Here is a 13,693-nt window from a genome sequence, read left to right as displayed (position 1 = left end):
GAAGAGAAATTGTTTATCTGGATGGGATGTGGTTTGATACCCATGACGTTCCAAAATGTGGTTGGGCAGATTCTTTTTGTCGCTTCATCATGATGAAGCTTTTGTTGTGTACAACAAAAGCATCATCAAATAAAGGAAAACGTATTACAATAATCCACACAGGAAAAAAATGGTTTTATACCTAATGCTTTAGCCTTGTCATGCAAAAACATTAAGGACTCCTGTGTCGACTTTCATGATAACTCCACATCAGAATGATTTGAGAACTGGTTTTCAACGAAGTTATTGCCAAACATAGCACCAAACAATGTAATTGTGATGGGCAATGCCAGCTACGACAGTCGTAGGCCGGATAAAGTTCCATGTTCTAATGACACCAAACTTAGAATCCAGGAATATATGCTGGAAAATGATATATATTATGAAGATAATTATTCTAAAAAACAATTAGGTACTTGAAACTTTAAAATCATTTTCCATCAGAAAACAATATTATTGATACAGTTTGGCGGAAGAAATGGGTCATACAGTATTATGACTTACTCACTATTGCATGTTCAATTCTATTGAACACATATGGCATGAGCTAAAAGCATCGGTAAGGAGAAGTAATGTTTCACTTACCCTAAATTCATCTGTGGTTCGTCTAATTGAATTAGAAACGGAGAAAATAACCAATGAGAGCTGGAAAAATACAGATAGGTTGTTCAAAGAAACAATTATTATAGATCTAGATGACAGTGATAGTGAAACTGACTTGTCCATGTAATTTTTTTTAAATGTAAGTACTTTTTGAATTGTATTTATAAATGGTAAACTTTCTATGTATACATAATTTATGTAAATATTTTTAAATTCAGTTGATAACGCTATAAACCAGCTTTTAGACTTTTTGAAATTTTGAAAATAATAATAATAGTCTCCCGTTTTATACCGCTCGCGGCTTTGGGAGTATAGCAGGGTAGTCTGCTATATTTGAAAATAATTTTCTAAAATATTTTTGCCTCTGTTCTTTCTGTACTCTATTTAGAAATGATAAAGTTTTGTAAATATGTGAATGTAGTGTATGTAAATATTTTTGTAACTATTATAACTTTAGTAGACAATACTCATATCCTGCAATTGGCAGATAAAATTACTGGGTTTCAGAAGAAGTTGCTCTTATGGAAGAGAAAATTAGAAGATCAAGACTCATGAATATCATGCCATCAGCAGTGCTGCACTAAAGATTTTATTACCATTTGCGAATTCGTTCTTATGTGAATCAGGCTTTTCTGCAGTTGCAGTAATTAAAAATGAGTACAGGTCAAACATAAACTTAGAAAAAGAAACAAGAGTGGCAATTTCCAAACTGGAGCCCCGATTTCATAAGCTGTGCATTAACCAGCCAGTTACATAAATAAATATCCCTTTTGCAACTTTTTATAATAATTTTCGACAGTTTCAAAAATAAATGTGCTTTACTCCTAAGCAAAATTGATATTATTTAACAAACCTCAATAAAACTGAAAGAGTTTGATAGTCTATGGTTACATTTTGGATTTTGAGTCTTGAATAACTTTTTATGAATGATACCTAAACTTAATAATAAACTTTTCCATGTGGCCCCTGTTTACTGAGACATATGTATATATCAGGTTTTTAAAATAATATTTTAACTTTCAAAAACTTCTAAAAGTATTAAAATAAATGGCAGTTGGTCTGTGTCGTCTTAACTGACAAGAACCACATCGTCATCGACCTAGAGTCAACACATAATTTAAGTTTGGAAAGATGTAACCCATATGAATGTCATAGAAATCTAATTTCATTGTTAGCTTCAAGTACATAAGGCACTGAAGATGATCTGATTAGATCGAAAACGTTATGCTGCTACTGTATAAATTTTGACGACACTTGTAAAAGTTTTAAAAAGTTTTAACTACATGTTTATTTTATATACCTAAATACAATGGTGAAGTGTTTTAACTTCTGTATGTTTTTTTATTAAAATAAATATTTTACCTATATTCCTGCCTATCAACAGGACAAGTATTCATATTTTTAGACCACTCTTGAATACATTCCAGACAAAATGTGTGGTCACAAGATTCAGGAGTACCAATTTCCTGTGCTTTAAATGACACCAGACAAATAGGACATTTTTCAGATTGTCCATCGCTAAGCTCAGAGTCCGAATCCAGTTTTGTTGTTGCTTGTGTATCATTTTTAGGAGCTTTACTAGCTTCTTGGTCAGAAAAATCTGTTTCCCATTGACTACTTTCTGAATCTGACATTAATTGCCTGGATCTTCCATGACGAGTCTGTGGTATATCTGAACCACCAGAACTGTCAGATTCACTATCACTGCTAACTCTCTGTAAAAAATAAATATTAATATATAGAGATTATTATGGAAAGTTTAACTAATATGATTATGTATTATCTTTTTGACAATTAGTTCTTTTTCCAAAAAGGCAAGATTTATTCTAGTGAACTATCCAGAATAATTAAAAAAAAAACAAGTTTAAAATGAATTGCTATGATAATGTCTAATGTTTTGTTATCATGTGCTGTATAGGTGTGTACAAAGTGTGTCTTTTCATATAAAAAATGTTAACAAATGTTTGTTCAGCATTTATTTGTTTTTAAACAATAACTACATACATACTAAAGATAAATTTATTCAATCTATATGTATAAGAACAAAAGATCTTTCAGGTTACAGTATGGAAAGATATATTATTATCAGGACAAACACTTCTTCTTCTTCTTCCTTCTTGTTAAACTTTCTAAACACTTCTCTTTAAAGCCTGTTTCTTCTCCAATATTAGCCTCCTTAATTGTTTAATTTATCGCACAATCTTTTTCTTGGTCTGTCAATACTTTTTTTTTTCATTTGGTGACTAATCTCATGCTATTCGTACTATCCTATCCTCTGCCATTCTACTAATGTGTTCATTCCACTCCTGTTTCCGTTTTGTCACCCATCCATTTATGTCTTCTATATTGTGTGCTCTTCTTATGTTTTCGCTTCTCTCCATATCCAACAGACTTTTCCCTGATATTCGTCGGAGTATTTTCATCTCTGTTGTTTCTAGTAGTCGCAGGACAAACACAACAGATATTAATACAAATTTAGTTTCGTCAGTTGTGAAGATTTTAACAGACCCATCTTGTTTCTTTTTTGCATTTCCACCAATATTGAATATTGGCATACCTGACCTTTTTGCAGTTTTAGACCTGTCTGTGTACTGGGTTTAACACTGCGAACTGGATTGTATTTTTTCTGCCAATCAGTCTTGTGGAGATGTGTCCAGTTGGAAATGTAGTTGTAGTTTAGGCCTGTATCTGAGTCCCTGATTTCATTTATGAATTTTCGTGTCCTGATCTAAGCATTACTTTGTTCAAGTTTTTATTATAATAATATGTAAATAGAGGGGTCCAGTAGGGCATCCATAGCTGCAGCATACTCTTCAGAACCTTTCAGGCAAGCAAGTTTTTGCACTTTGCTTACTTTGAAAATATCACTGATTCATATGTAATTGTTGGTTTTATAAATCCAATATACCATTACTGGTTTTAAATCCCACATTTTTCCAGAGTGCTTCTGGCTACCATTAACATAGTCACCACTTGGTTAATTTGTTCTATTTGTTGATTCCAAGAAAGCCTTCAGTCTAATATTACCCCAGGGTACTTACTTTATTCACCAGATTTAGATTTGTACCATTCAGGTTTAAAAGACATAATCCCTCCCAATTCCCCTTCTGTTACATTTCATGATTTTGGAATAACCAAATTTGAAAGGAGGGATTTAACCTCTGGCTATTTGTGGTGCAACTGTATTCCCCATAGAGCACATAGCTCATATTGCAATAGCAGATGGCTCCTTAACATGCAGTATATCCATTTGCAGCTTGTTTCCTCTACTCTTTTTAGACATTTCGCCCTTATGGCCATTTTATTTTATTATTTCAATGGTAGAACCATTTACAATAAAATACAACAAATAGTAAAAAGTAAAGATCATGTACAATAAATATCAAAACAGTATACCAAATCACAAAAGTTAAGAAACATCACATATCTAGATTAACAATTAGATTCTTAAGTTGCCTTTTGAAAACATTAATGTTTCGACAGAATGGATCCAATAGGAGGTCATTGCAAGAGCTGAGCATTCTTGACAAGGGAAAACGACGAGCATAATCAGTCCTATGAAAAGGAATATAAAAGAGTGCAGTGTATCAAGTTCTATGTATTGTGTTTAAGTGTACATTGGCTAATAACCGGGGACAATTAATAATGTTGTTTAGAATTTTAAACAAAAATAACATATAAGCTCTCAACCTGCGGTTCTTCAATGTAGCAATGTTGAATTGAGACATTATTATAGAATAATCTATGAAATAATTTTCAGTCTTTTTTATATTAATATGTGCTTTAAAAGCTAAAGATCTTAGAAACTTCCTCTGAACACTCTCCAATCCATCAATGTAGACTTGATGAAATGGGGACCAAACAACAGAGAAGTATTCAAGACCTGAACGTACCAGAGAGCAATACAATAATTTGAATACAATAGGTGAGAGATCATGACTGTTACGATAAATAAAACCAAGATTATGAAATCCTGTTTCCTTAATTTTAAGAAAATGGCTTCTAAATGTCAATGCACAACCCAATAATACACCCAAATTTCTAATCTCAGTAACTGAATCCAAGAGTACATCATTAAGAACATACCTATTAGCTATTAGATTATTTATATGACCAAATGAAATACAATAACATTTAGTTGGATTTAAGCTTAAACCATTTTGTTTTGACCTTAAACATATATTATTTACATCATCTTGCAAGAGATCTCTATCCAATTTGTCATGTATACAACGAAATAACTTAAGATCATCAGCAAATAGCAGGAAGTGTGAGTTTTTGATAGCCTTACCAATATCGTTACTGAACAAGTTAAAAAACAAGGGACCACAATGAGACCCTTGTGGTACACCAGAATAACAATAGAATTCTTTTGAAATATAATTGTTAATATGAACTTGCTGTGTACATCCCATCAGAAAACTTTTAATTCAATTAACAATGGGGTCACCAAAGCCAGATGTATGAAGTTTGTGGACCAAAAGGTTATGATTAACCTGGTCAAAGGCCTTTGAGAAATCAGTGTAAATGCTGTCGACTTGAATTTTATTCTCAAATGCACCCAACAAGTATTGTTGGTAATTGACAAGGTTTGGTACTGTTGACTTCATGTTAGAAAATCCATGTTGTTCGTCAATAATTATGTTTCTGCAAGCTCAGGTGAGATTTATCAATAACAATTTATCAAGAAGTTTCGGGATTGCTGATTGAATAGTTATATGTCTATAATTGTTAACACACTCTCGGTTGGCAGATTTATAGATAGGTGTAAGAAAACTATTTTTCCAATATTGTGGAAATACAAATGATGACAATGATAAATTGAAAATTTGTTGTAAAGGTTTACAAAGGGAAAAATACAGTTCATAATAAGTGCTGCAGGTATACCATCAGGTCCTGAAGAATATGTAGTTTTTAAACTCATAATCCCCTCGAAAACATCAGTCAGATTTTGTGGGAGGTGTTGTTGAATGCTCCCTTTACATCCAAAAATGCACCCAACATCATCCTTATCAGAACATACTCCACCCTCTGTACAAGATGGTGCAGTGCCTTTTCCACAGAAAATCTTGCACTATATGCATAATACAATCTGGCAAATATTAAATGAAATTAGTCATCTGAGATCATTGGCAGCTAGTAAAAAATATGTTTCCTTGCTGGTTACTTTACATTGTAACAATAAAATATTATATTTCTGCTTGCAATAATAAAAATAAATCATTAGATCTAGTTTATAAAATAATTTTTCATTCACATTAATAATATGTCAATTTTAAACATGTCATGTTTATTACATCAACAAGAAGAAGTTATTCAATACTCCCCACAAGTGATTCTATGTATTGCATTTACAGCAGTAAATAGAATGGAACACAATTATCAAGTTTATTTCTGAGAAAAATTTAATTCTTTTGAGAGTCAAATAACCAAGCAAATACTTTCATTTTATAAGCATTAATGAAAAACTAAAAATTCCTTCAAAGGAAGAACTGGAATACAAAGTAAACATTTAACTTCCATTGTATGGACAGAAATGATAACAAAGCCCAACAAAGTAAAAAAATTTGGTGCTTGGGAAATACCGAATTTTAAATATTTCTGAAGCTCTGATTTCAAAAATGACTTCTTTTTTCATAGTAGTATTTTTAGAATAGATTGTAAAATTTTAACCTCGCTTGAAAAGATATACACAAAGACACCTGTAAATCACCAGACTACTATTTTAGACTCAAGACACCAATCAAATATAATAAACATCTGCACCAGAAGAGGAGTAACAATGTAGGACTCAAAAATTCAAACAAAAATGGAGACTATGAACAAAATATAAACATCAAATTAGAAAACAGACTAAAACATGAAAACAAATGAAGTGCAGTAACATCATGAAAGAAGCAGCTGAATACTAGACATAGAAGATAAACAAAGACAAACAAGAACAAATGACTGTTTTGATGAAGAATGTCAAATTATAACAGAAAGAATGAACAGAGCATATTTACTGATGCAACAGGGACACAGAACTCAACAAGCAGAGGAGGAATATAAATAACTACGTAAGAAAGAAAAGAAAATCCACTGCAGAAATAAGAGAGAAAATATTAACAAAGAACTTCAAGAACTACAAGATCTAAGTAAGCAAATAGAGACGAGAACATTGTACCAGAAACTGAACAGAAGCAAAAAAGAATTCAAACAAGAAGTGAGGAGATAAGTAGGATAATATATTGATAGAACAGCAAGAAAAACTAAGAAGATGGAATTCTTGAATGTGACTGAAAATGTTTTAGATTATATTGATATATTAGATGTTTGTTTATAATACTCCATTTAATGTTTTTTATAAAAAATATTGCTTTTAATTATGTGTTCTTAATATGTCATATGCTAAATAAAAAATAAATTCTCTGCTACTGACATGCTTCTTACTGAGGCTCTAGAAAGGTGAACAACTGGACTAAGACAATCCATGAGATTACCACAATTTAATCAAGGTGAGAGGAGGAGAGACTGCTTTGATTTAAAGAATACAAATTTAAGACACTATATCTGGTAGTTAACTATTCTAAGGCTACTTTAATTATCATTTATAAAGGTGAAAATGTAAATTAATGATTTGCTAATTTTATTAAGAGACGCAATGATTTCAAGTTTTCTATACCATTTTTATAACCAGAAATAATACTTAGAGTACATTCCTACAAGTCAGATCACTACATTTCTCACTAAATTAAACATTGGTAGTACCAAAACAGAATGGGCCAAGACTCACAACAGGTTGTAGATGTAGAGCCAAGGATGATGATGATTTGTCAAAAGTTGTCAAAACAATTTCTTCTGTTCAAAACATATACCTGTTGCAATTTTTAACACAAACACATTATTTCTTCACTCATTTACAACTTGGTGTATAGTTATAATTATAGTTAATTCAATTAAAAACTGTTCATTTGTAAATACTATTCTAAATGACCACAAAATTTCAAAAATAAACATTTAAACATTTGTTTTTTTGTTTTAATTGTTGCAGTTTTATTTTGGTGATAAACAACATACTAATAATTATTTATTTTTAAGTTGCAATTAATATTGTATACATGTGTTTAGTTGTATAATAATTTCACACCTATGAACATTGTTTAAAGTTTATTTTACTTAAAAAAATACAAAACACAAACCTCTTAGTAGTAGTACTACTTTTAGTAATCAGCCCTATTCTGTAACTACAAATCGAATAGAAATGAGTCAAATCGAATAGAGGTCAGCAAGTTGGATCGGAATTGTAGGAATCAGTATTCTGTAACTTATCACGACCTCTACTATGGGAATGTTGTGTAGAAATTGATTTAGACTAGACAAGCTCTGTCGAGATCAAGTTTCGATATCGAAAATGGTCTTGACGCTTGCGCATTGGTATCATTATTGTTTTAACAATTATTTGTTGACTTGTTGATATAAATTAGCAGTTGATTAATTTTTTGTAGCTGCTTAATTTTTTAGTCTGTGATGTTATTTATTTAGATACAGTTTACTAAATAATTTAACTGCTCAGCAGATTTCTTTGGTGTTCCGCTTGCCATTTCGTATTGTTGTAACGAACTTTTTAAACTTAACCAAAACAAATCAAAACTACTTGACAAGCTTGAAATATAATCTTCTTTTTTGATGAATTTTTCATACGCAGTAGCGTTTCCAGTAAAATAACGTCACAGAACACTTATTTCTCTTTTTAGTGCGGGGTTGCCACCAACTTCTGAGCGCGTCAAGTAGAAGTTGGCGTTTTCAATTTACACCGATTACGATGTGAGTTACAGAATGCCAATCCAAACACAAAAATGACGCGATAGATATCCAACATTCCGATTTCGGGTAATTACAATTCGACTTGGTCATTTCTATTCGATTTGTTAAAAGTTACAGAATAGATCTGAATATCAGATTACTATGGATTTTGGCTTTCTCTGAGAATTATGTGTTTAAAAGAATTGTTTATTGAATATTTTGACTATTGAGTATTCCTATTAAAGTCTCAGGCCTTCATCCTATATGTTCTTACAACTTTTGTAGTTTCTATTCCCACTCTTGTTGTCTAATCAGTTTTTTGTAAAGATTTTTTTCATAGTTAAATATCTTTCATACTGCACTTTTAGATAACATACAGTTGTAGCCTGTGATAATATCCACATTTACCTTTATGTTAAGAGAACATTCTTTTAATATTAAGATCATTGTATAATATTTCATATTTCAATAATCAATATAGCCTAATATTCCACTCCAGTCGTTGTGTGAATTTTTCAAGTGATAGATATATAATATACATATTATCACTTGTCAAACCAGTGTCATTGTTCACTAACTCTATTTTACTTTATTTTTGATACCTCGAGTTTTTAACAGCTGACAACCCTAATTTTTGACCACTTTTTCTCAGACAACCTTATATCATCATATTATGAAAAAAATTAGCTTTAATTTAATAAAAAACACATGCATATAAATCATGAGAAGCATATTTTATTTAAAAAGTAAATGAATGAAATAAAATGTTTGTCAAAAATGAATTACTATTAATTGAATTAAAAATATTTGCACTTTTTGACTGGTAATTTATTATCAATGTATTATACTAATTTTAAATGCATGTAAAAATGTAAGTTTGATAAACTATGTTATGAACGTAGTGATCCTGCAGTGGGTTCTTGTACTAATATCTTTATTAATGCATTTAAAAACAACATGCCTAAGAGAACCACGTAAGTCTAAAATTCTCCTTATTTACCTACTTCATACAACAAAATGTCAATAATAGATAATATTTTTCTTAAACGTGTATAGAACTAGTATCATAATAAAGAACAACTTGATATAATTTTTACTATAATGGATCAATAATTAAAAAGACACTCTAACAGGTTGTTCTAATTTAAACCTGAAAGGGGAAAGAACCTCATTTTTCTAAAGAATGCACATTTAAAGCAGTATAACTGGCTGATGACTGTTCACAGACCTCTTTAAGTACCACTTACATAGGGTGAGGCTGTTAATTGATGTCTCCAACTTATCTGTTGGAGACATCCATGATGTACATCTGTTGCTAGTCCGGCCTAAGGTCTAGATGTCTATCATAATTTTGACAGACTCAGCTGGAACATCTTTCTTACTAAAGACATCCATCACAACTCTCAGAGATATATAATTCATCAATATGTTCATTATACAAAAATATTTACAATATATCAGATTAAAAAATAATAATACTGGATGGTTACAATAAGTGAGGTAAATAATTCTTTTAAAAATTTACAAGTTCACTGGCTCTTAAAACTCATTTTTTTTTAGATAATGCAAAAAAGTGTTAAAAAACTAATACCTTTTAATCAAAAAACAAAACTACATACTTTAAATCAATGTACCTACAAATTTATTTGTATTAAGTAATGAGGCCCATTAGCTAGATTTCACAATAAGTTTCTAATTGAAGTATGTATATATTTGGGAAAGGTATGATCCTGTTGTTTTAGAAAATTTGTTAGTTATTTTATATACTCAAAATAAACCCTGTATTATTTATATTAGTGTTAATTCTGAAAAATAGGCATACCCTCATCCTTTTCCTAGAGTTAGTAAGTATAGGACTGCCATCACTGTCCTCACTAGAACTTATTGTATGTCTTTTGGATTTCCTCTTAAGTCTTTCGGAAGAATTGGCCAAAATTGGACTACCGCTGGATGTACTTGAAGGACTGCCTTCCAATTGTCGCACTTTCCTCTTACGTTTTGGTCCGGCATCACTGTCTTCACTGCTGCTCATTTCTACGTATATACAACAGTCATTAGCACATCTATATTAATAATTTCAGTTGGTAATTTACACTTTTAGAACTTCATTTATGTTAGGGCTGTTTTATTTTAGAGTATATTTATATGTTTCTACAATTGAAACTTTACAAAGAGAGTTGTCAAGTCTGATTTATCTCCGCCAATGCCAATATGGCGTAATACAGATCATTACAGTTATTCTTTCCGTCTTCCATTAATTAGAATCTGCGACGGTAGAAAGAGCTAGACTTACCTTAAACATAAGATCGACAAAGAAGTGAGCTAGTTGCATTAAAAACCGAGAAATCTAAGAAGAGAAACAGCTTATACAATTTCTACAGGAAAGAAAAGAAGACCACTAGTAAAGTGATTGAACGCAATAAAACCTATAGAGAGAGATAGCAGGATTAATAGAAGTGTATACTCCTCCTTGGTTCTTCAATTGTATGATACAATTAAGCCGTTTTGCCTAAATTTTAGTTAATTTTTCGAAACTAAAGCAATTTTTAAATCCAATTCTAAATGATGATCTTAAATAATAAAAGAAATTATACTAGAGGTTTATTATTACCAAAGTTTAATATTGTTTTAAATCAGATTACCGCGTTGATGGCTTATTAGTCACTATTAAAAGTTACTTTCTTTAATCAATATCTGTCGGCAGGTAGATGGGGTTTAATCGTGTACTTTTATATATTGTGTCTCGGTTACTCTTATAAAATCTGCATCTATTGCACTTTTAAGTCAAATACTCAGATCTGATTGAATAACCTGAAATAGTACGAAATGAACAAAGCACGTTTTGAGATTTGACTTGACTATTTTGAGGTGAGGTCATTAGAAGGATTTTGTATTTTGCGTATAAACTATTAAATATTAAAATCCGCAAAAATGCAGGGCATGTCATTGAAATCACTTGCAAAGCACAAAGCTGTAAGTATTCCTAATAAGTATATATCATTTTTCCCATTTAAATCATACTCAGACATAACCTAATGTTAGCCCTGTTATGTCACTATATTTTTCTGTGTAATTATTTTATTTTTCATTTCAGCTAATTCCTCTATATTTCTGTGTCGCTTTGGGATGTGCTGGAGCAGCTTTCTATACCACTAGACTAGCTTTAAGAAATCCCGATGTCCAATGGAGTAGATCAGGGGACATTTCTAATGAAGAATTTAGACAAAAGCAATATAAGGTAATTACTCTATAAAATATTATTGTGGACTTAATAAATTCATACTGAATTTAATATTTTTACAGTTCTATTCTCCCAATGTTGACTACTCTAAAATGGAAAGTCCAGCTCCAAAGTATTAGGATGACTGAAGAATAGTGATTAGTAGATATATTGTAAATGTTTCTAAATAAATTATAACTACCTAAGATTTGCCTTGTAAATTAAATAAAAAACATTAAAAAAACTTCAAATGTATTCCATAATCTACCTAGTAAATATCTAGAGTGTGTTTGCATAACTCATATTAAGATAGGATCTCTGAGGTGGATAGGGCATGTAATGTGGATAGAACAAAATGACCCAGCTAGAAAAATGCTTCTTGATAGACCCATTGGTCAACAAAGAAGAGGAAGACACAGAACAAGGTGCATTGATATCATAAATGAAGACATGAGAAATATGGGAATACATGCTTGACAGAGGAAGGTGATGGATAGGGACAACTGGAGAGAAATTCTTGAGGAGGCTAGGACCCACGTAGGGTTGTAAAGCCAGAATGATGATGATGATGTTTGCATATACAGCTTCAACCAATTTTGAAAATATTAAGCTGTAATTCATTTTAAACTATTAGATATAGTGACATGCTCACTATTGCTTGCAAAAGTAAACAAAAAAGAGAATAATTATAAGTTATTGAGAGAATAATTATTATAATATAAATAAGTAATTGAAAATAAAAGCTTATAGGAATATCAGTATACAAATATTGGCAAGAGACCAAAACCTTTGCAGATTTAGTCTTTAATTACATTGTTTAAAAAAAAGGCAAACAAAATCCATAAAATAACTGTACATCCTCTTCCTATTGTGCTATCTCATTTCGAAGGTTGGTGATCCAAATGGCAATTGTAGCTTTGTAAACCACTGCACAAAAAATTTTTCTCAAGTCTTTCAGCCACAAGTTCTGGTTCTTTCTACTGATTTTTTGAACCTGTACTTTACCTTCCAATATGATTCGGAGTAATTAATATTCATTCATCCATCTGGTAAATATGAATAAAGAAGAGTCTGCATAAATTACAGATTGAGAATCGATTTTGAGTAGAAAGAGGTGCCAGCTAATATAGATTATTCGAAAGTTATGATTGCACATGAAATAAATGACAATCTTGTATGAAATTATATAAATTATTAGTACCAAAATTCAATTAAAGACTATGATTATGCACTGCCCATTTTAGGAATTGTAAAATCTTTCAAAATTTGAACAAATTTTTCAATTTGTTTAACTTTTGGTTTTTATTTGGAATTTAATTTTATCTGTATTTTCTAGTAGTTTCATTTAACTTGATTTCTGGAAAACTAAGTAGTAACCACTTTTTCCTCAACTTTTCCCTTTTCAGGGTTCGCTGTTTCTTACTCTTCTTCGCCACTTATTTCTGTCCATCGAGTCTTCTTCACCTAAATCTTTATCTCTCAAGTTTTCTGCCACACAGTCCTTCCATCTTCTCCTCGGTTTGCCTCTACCTGTTTTTCCATCAACTTCTAATAGTTCTTTTCTGGCATAAACCCAAACTGTTCTACTATCGATGTCTCTCTAGCTACACACTCACCCTTTATTACTTTACAGTTTGTAATCTCTTTTAACCGACTTCTTCACAGCACAAAATCTATCTGACTTTCCTCTCTCCCGCTACTAGAGATAACATACTGGTCTTCATATAAAGAAAGCTTTAATGACAGCCAAATCTCATGCCACTGCAAAGTCAACCACACTATTTCCTTTATCATTTCTTATTCCTATCCCCAAACCTGTATGAACTCTTTCTATTCCCGCACTTTCTGTACCAATATGTCTATTCAAATCACCTCCAATTAAAACACTTCTCGTCTATAGGAATCTAGAGCATCTCGCAATCAAGGGCTCTTCAAAATTCTTCCTTTTCCTGTTCTTCACATCCTACCTATGGAGCGTAGGCACATATGATGTTCACGTTTTTATTGCCTGCATTCAGTTTGACACTCATTATTCTATCACTTCTT

General features: G+C 31.2%; 2 protein-coding genes across 2 annotated transcripts in view; one reads left to right on the top strand and one right to left on the bottom strand.

Moving 5' to 3' along the window:
• LOC140445444 (uncharacterized) overlaps window positions 1-10,697 on the bottom strand; it is a 62,821-nt gene extending 52,124 nt beyond the window's left edge. Inside the window, exons 1-2 of the mRNA XM_072537458.1 lie at window positions 10,250-10,697; window positions 2,005-2,357 (exon numbers count right to left, since the gene is read on the bottom strand). Coding sequence (XP_072393559.1) covers window positions 2,005-2,357; window positions 10,250-10,459 — 563 coding nt within the window. The 5' untranslated portion in view covers window positions 10,460-10,697. The remainder of the gene's footprint in view (window positions 1-2,004; window positions 2,358-10,249) is intronic.
• Window positions 10,698-11,240: 543 nt separating this feature from the next.
• On the top strand, window positions 11,241-11,894 carry ND-MLRQ (NADH dehydrogenase (ubiquinone) MLRQ subunit). The gene is made up of 3 exons (XM_072537459.1): window positions 11,241-11,400; window positions 11,522-11,665; window positions 11,731-11,894. Exons 1-3 carry the CDS (start codon window positions 11,359-11,361, stop codon window positions 11,785-11,787), a joined length of 243 nt encoding a protein of 80 aa, XP_072393560.1. The 5' UTR covers window positions 11,241-11,358; the 3' UTR covers window positions 11,788-11,894.
• Window positions 11,895-13,693: the final 1,799 nt, after the last annotated feature.

Source organism: Diabrotica undecimpunctata, chromosome 7 (genome assembly GCF_040954645.1).
Source record: "Diabrotica undecimpunctata isolate CICGRU chromosome 7, icDiaUnde3, whole genome shotgun sequence".
Taxonomy (NCBI): domain Eukaryota; kingdom Metazoa; phylum Arthropoda; class Insecta; order Coleoptera; family Chrysomelidae; genus Diabrotica; species Diabrotica undecimpunctata.
Note: the sequence above shows the minus strand (reverse complement) of the source record. Positions and strands in the feature narration are given on the sequence as shown.

Excerpts from the sequence above, each read along its gene's own strand:
- ND-MLRQ (XM_072537459.1), top strand. The coding sequence starts at position 11,359 with ATGCAGGGCATGTCATTGAAATCACTTGCAAAGCACAAAGCT. Across the intron at positions 11,401-11,521 it reads CACTTGCAAAGCACAAAGCT|CTAATTCCTCTATATTTCTG; the intron begins GTAAGTATTCCT and ends TTTTCATTTCAG. Across the intron at positions 11,666-11,730 it reads TTAGACAAAAGCAATATAAG|TTCTATTCTCCCAATGTTGA; the intron begins GTAATTACTCTA and ends ATATTTTTACAG.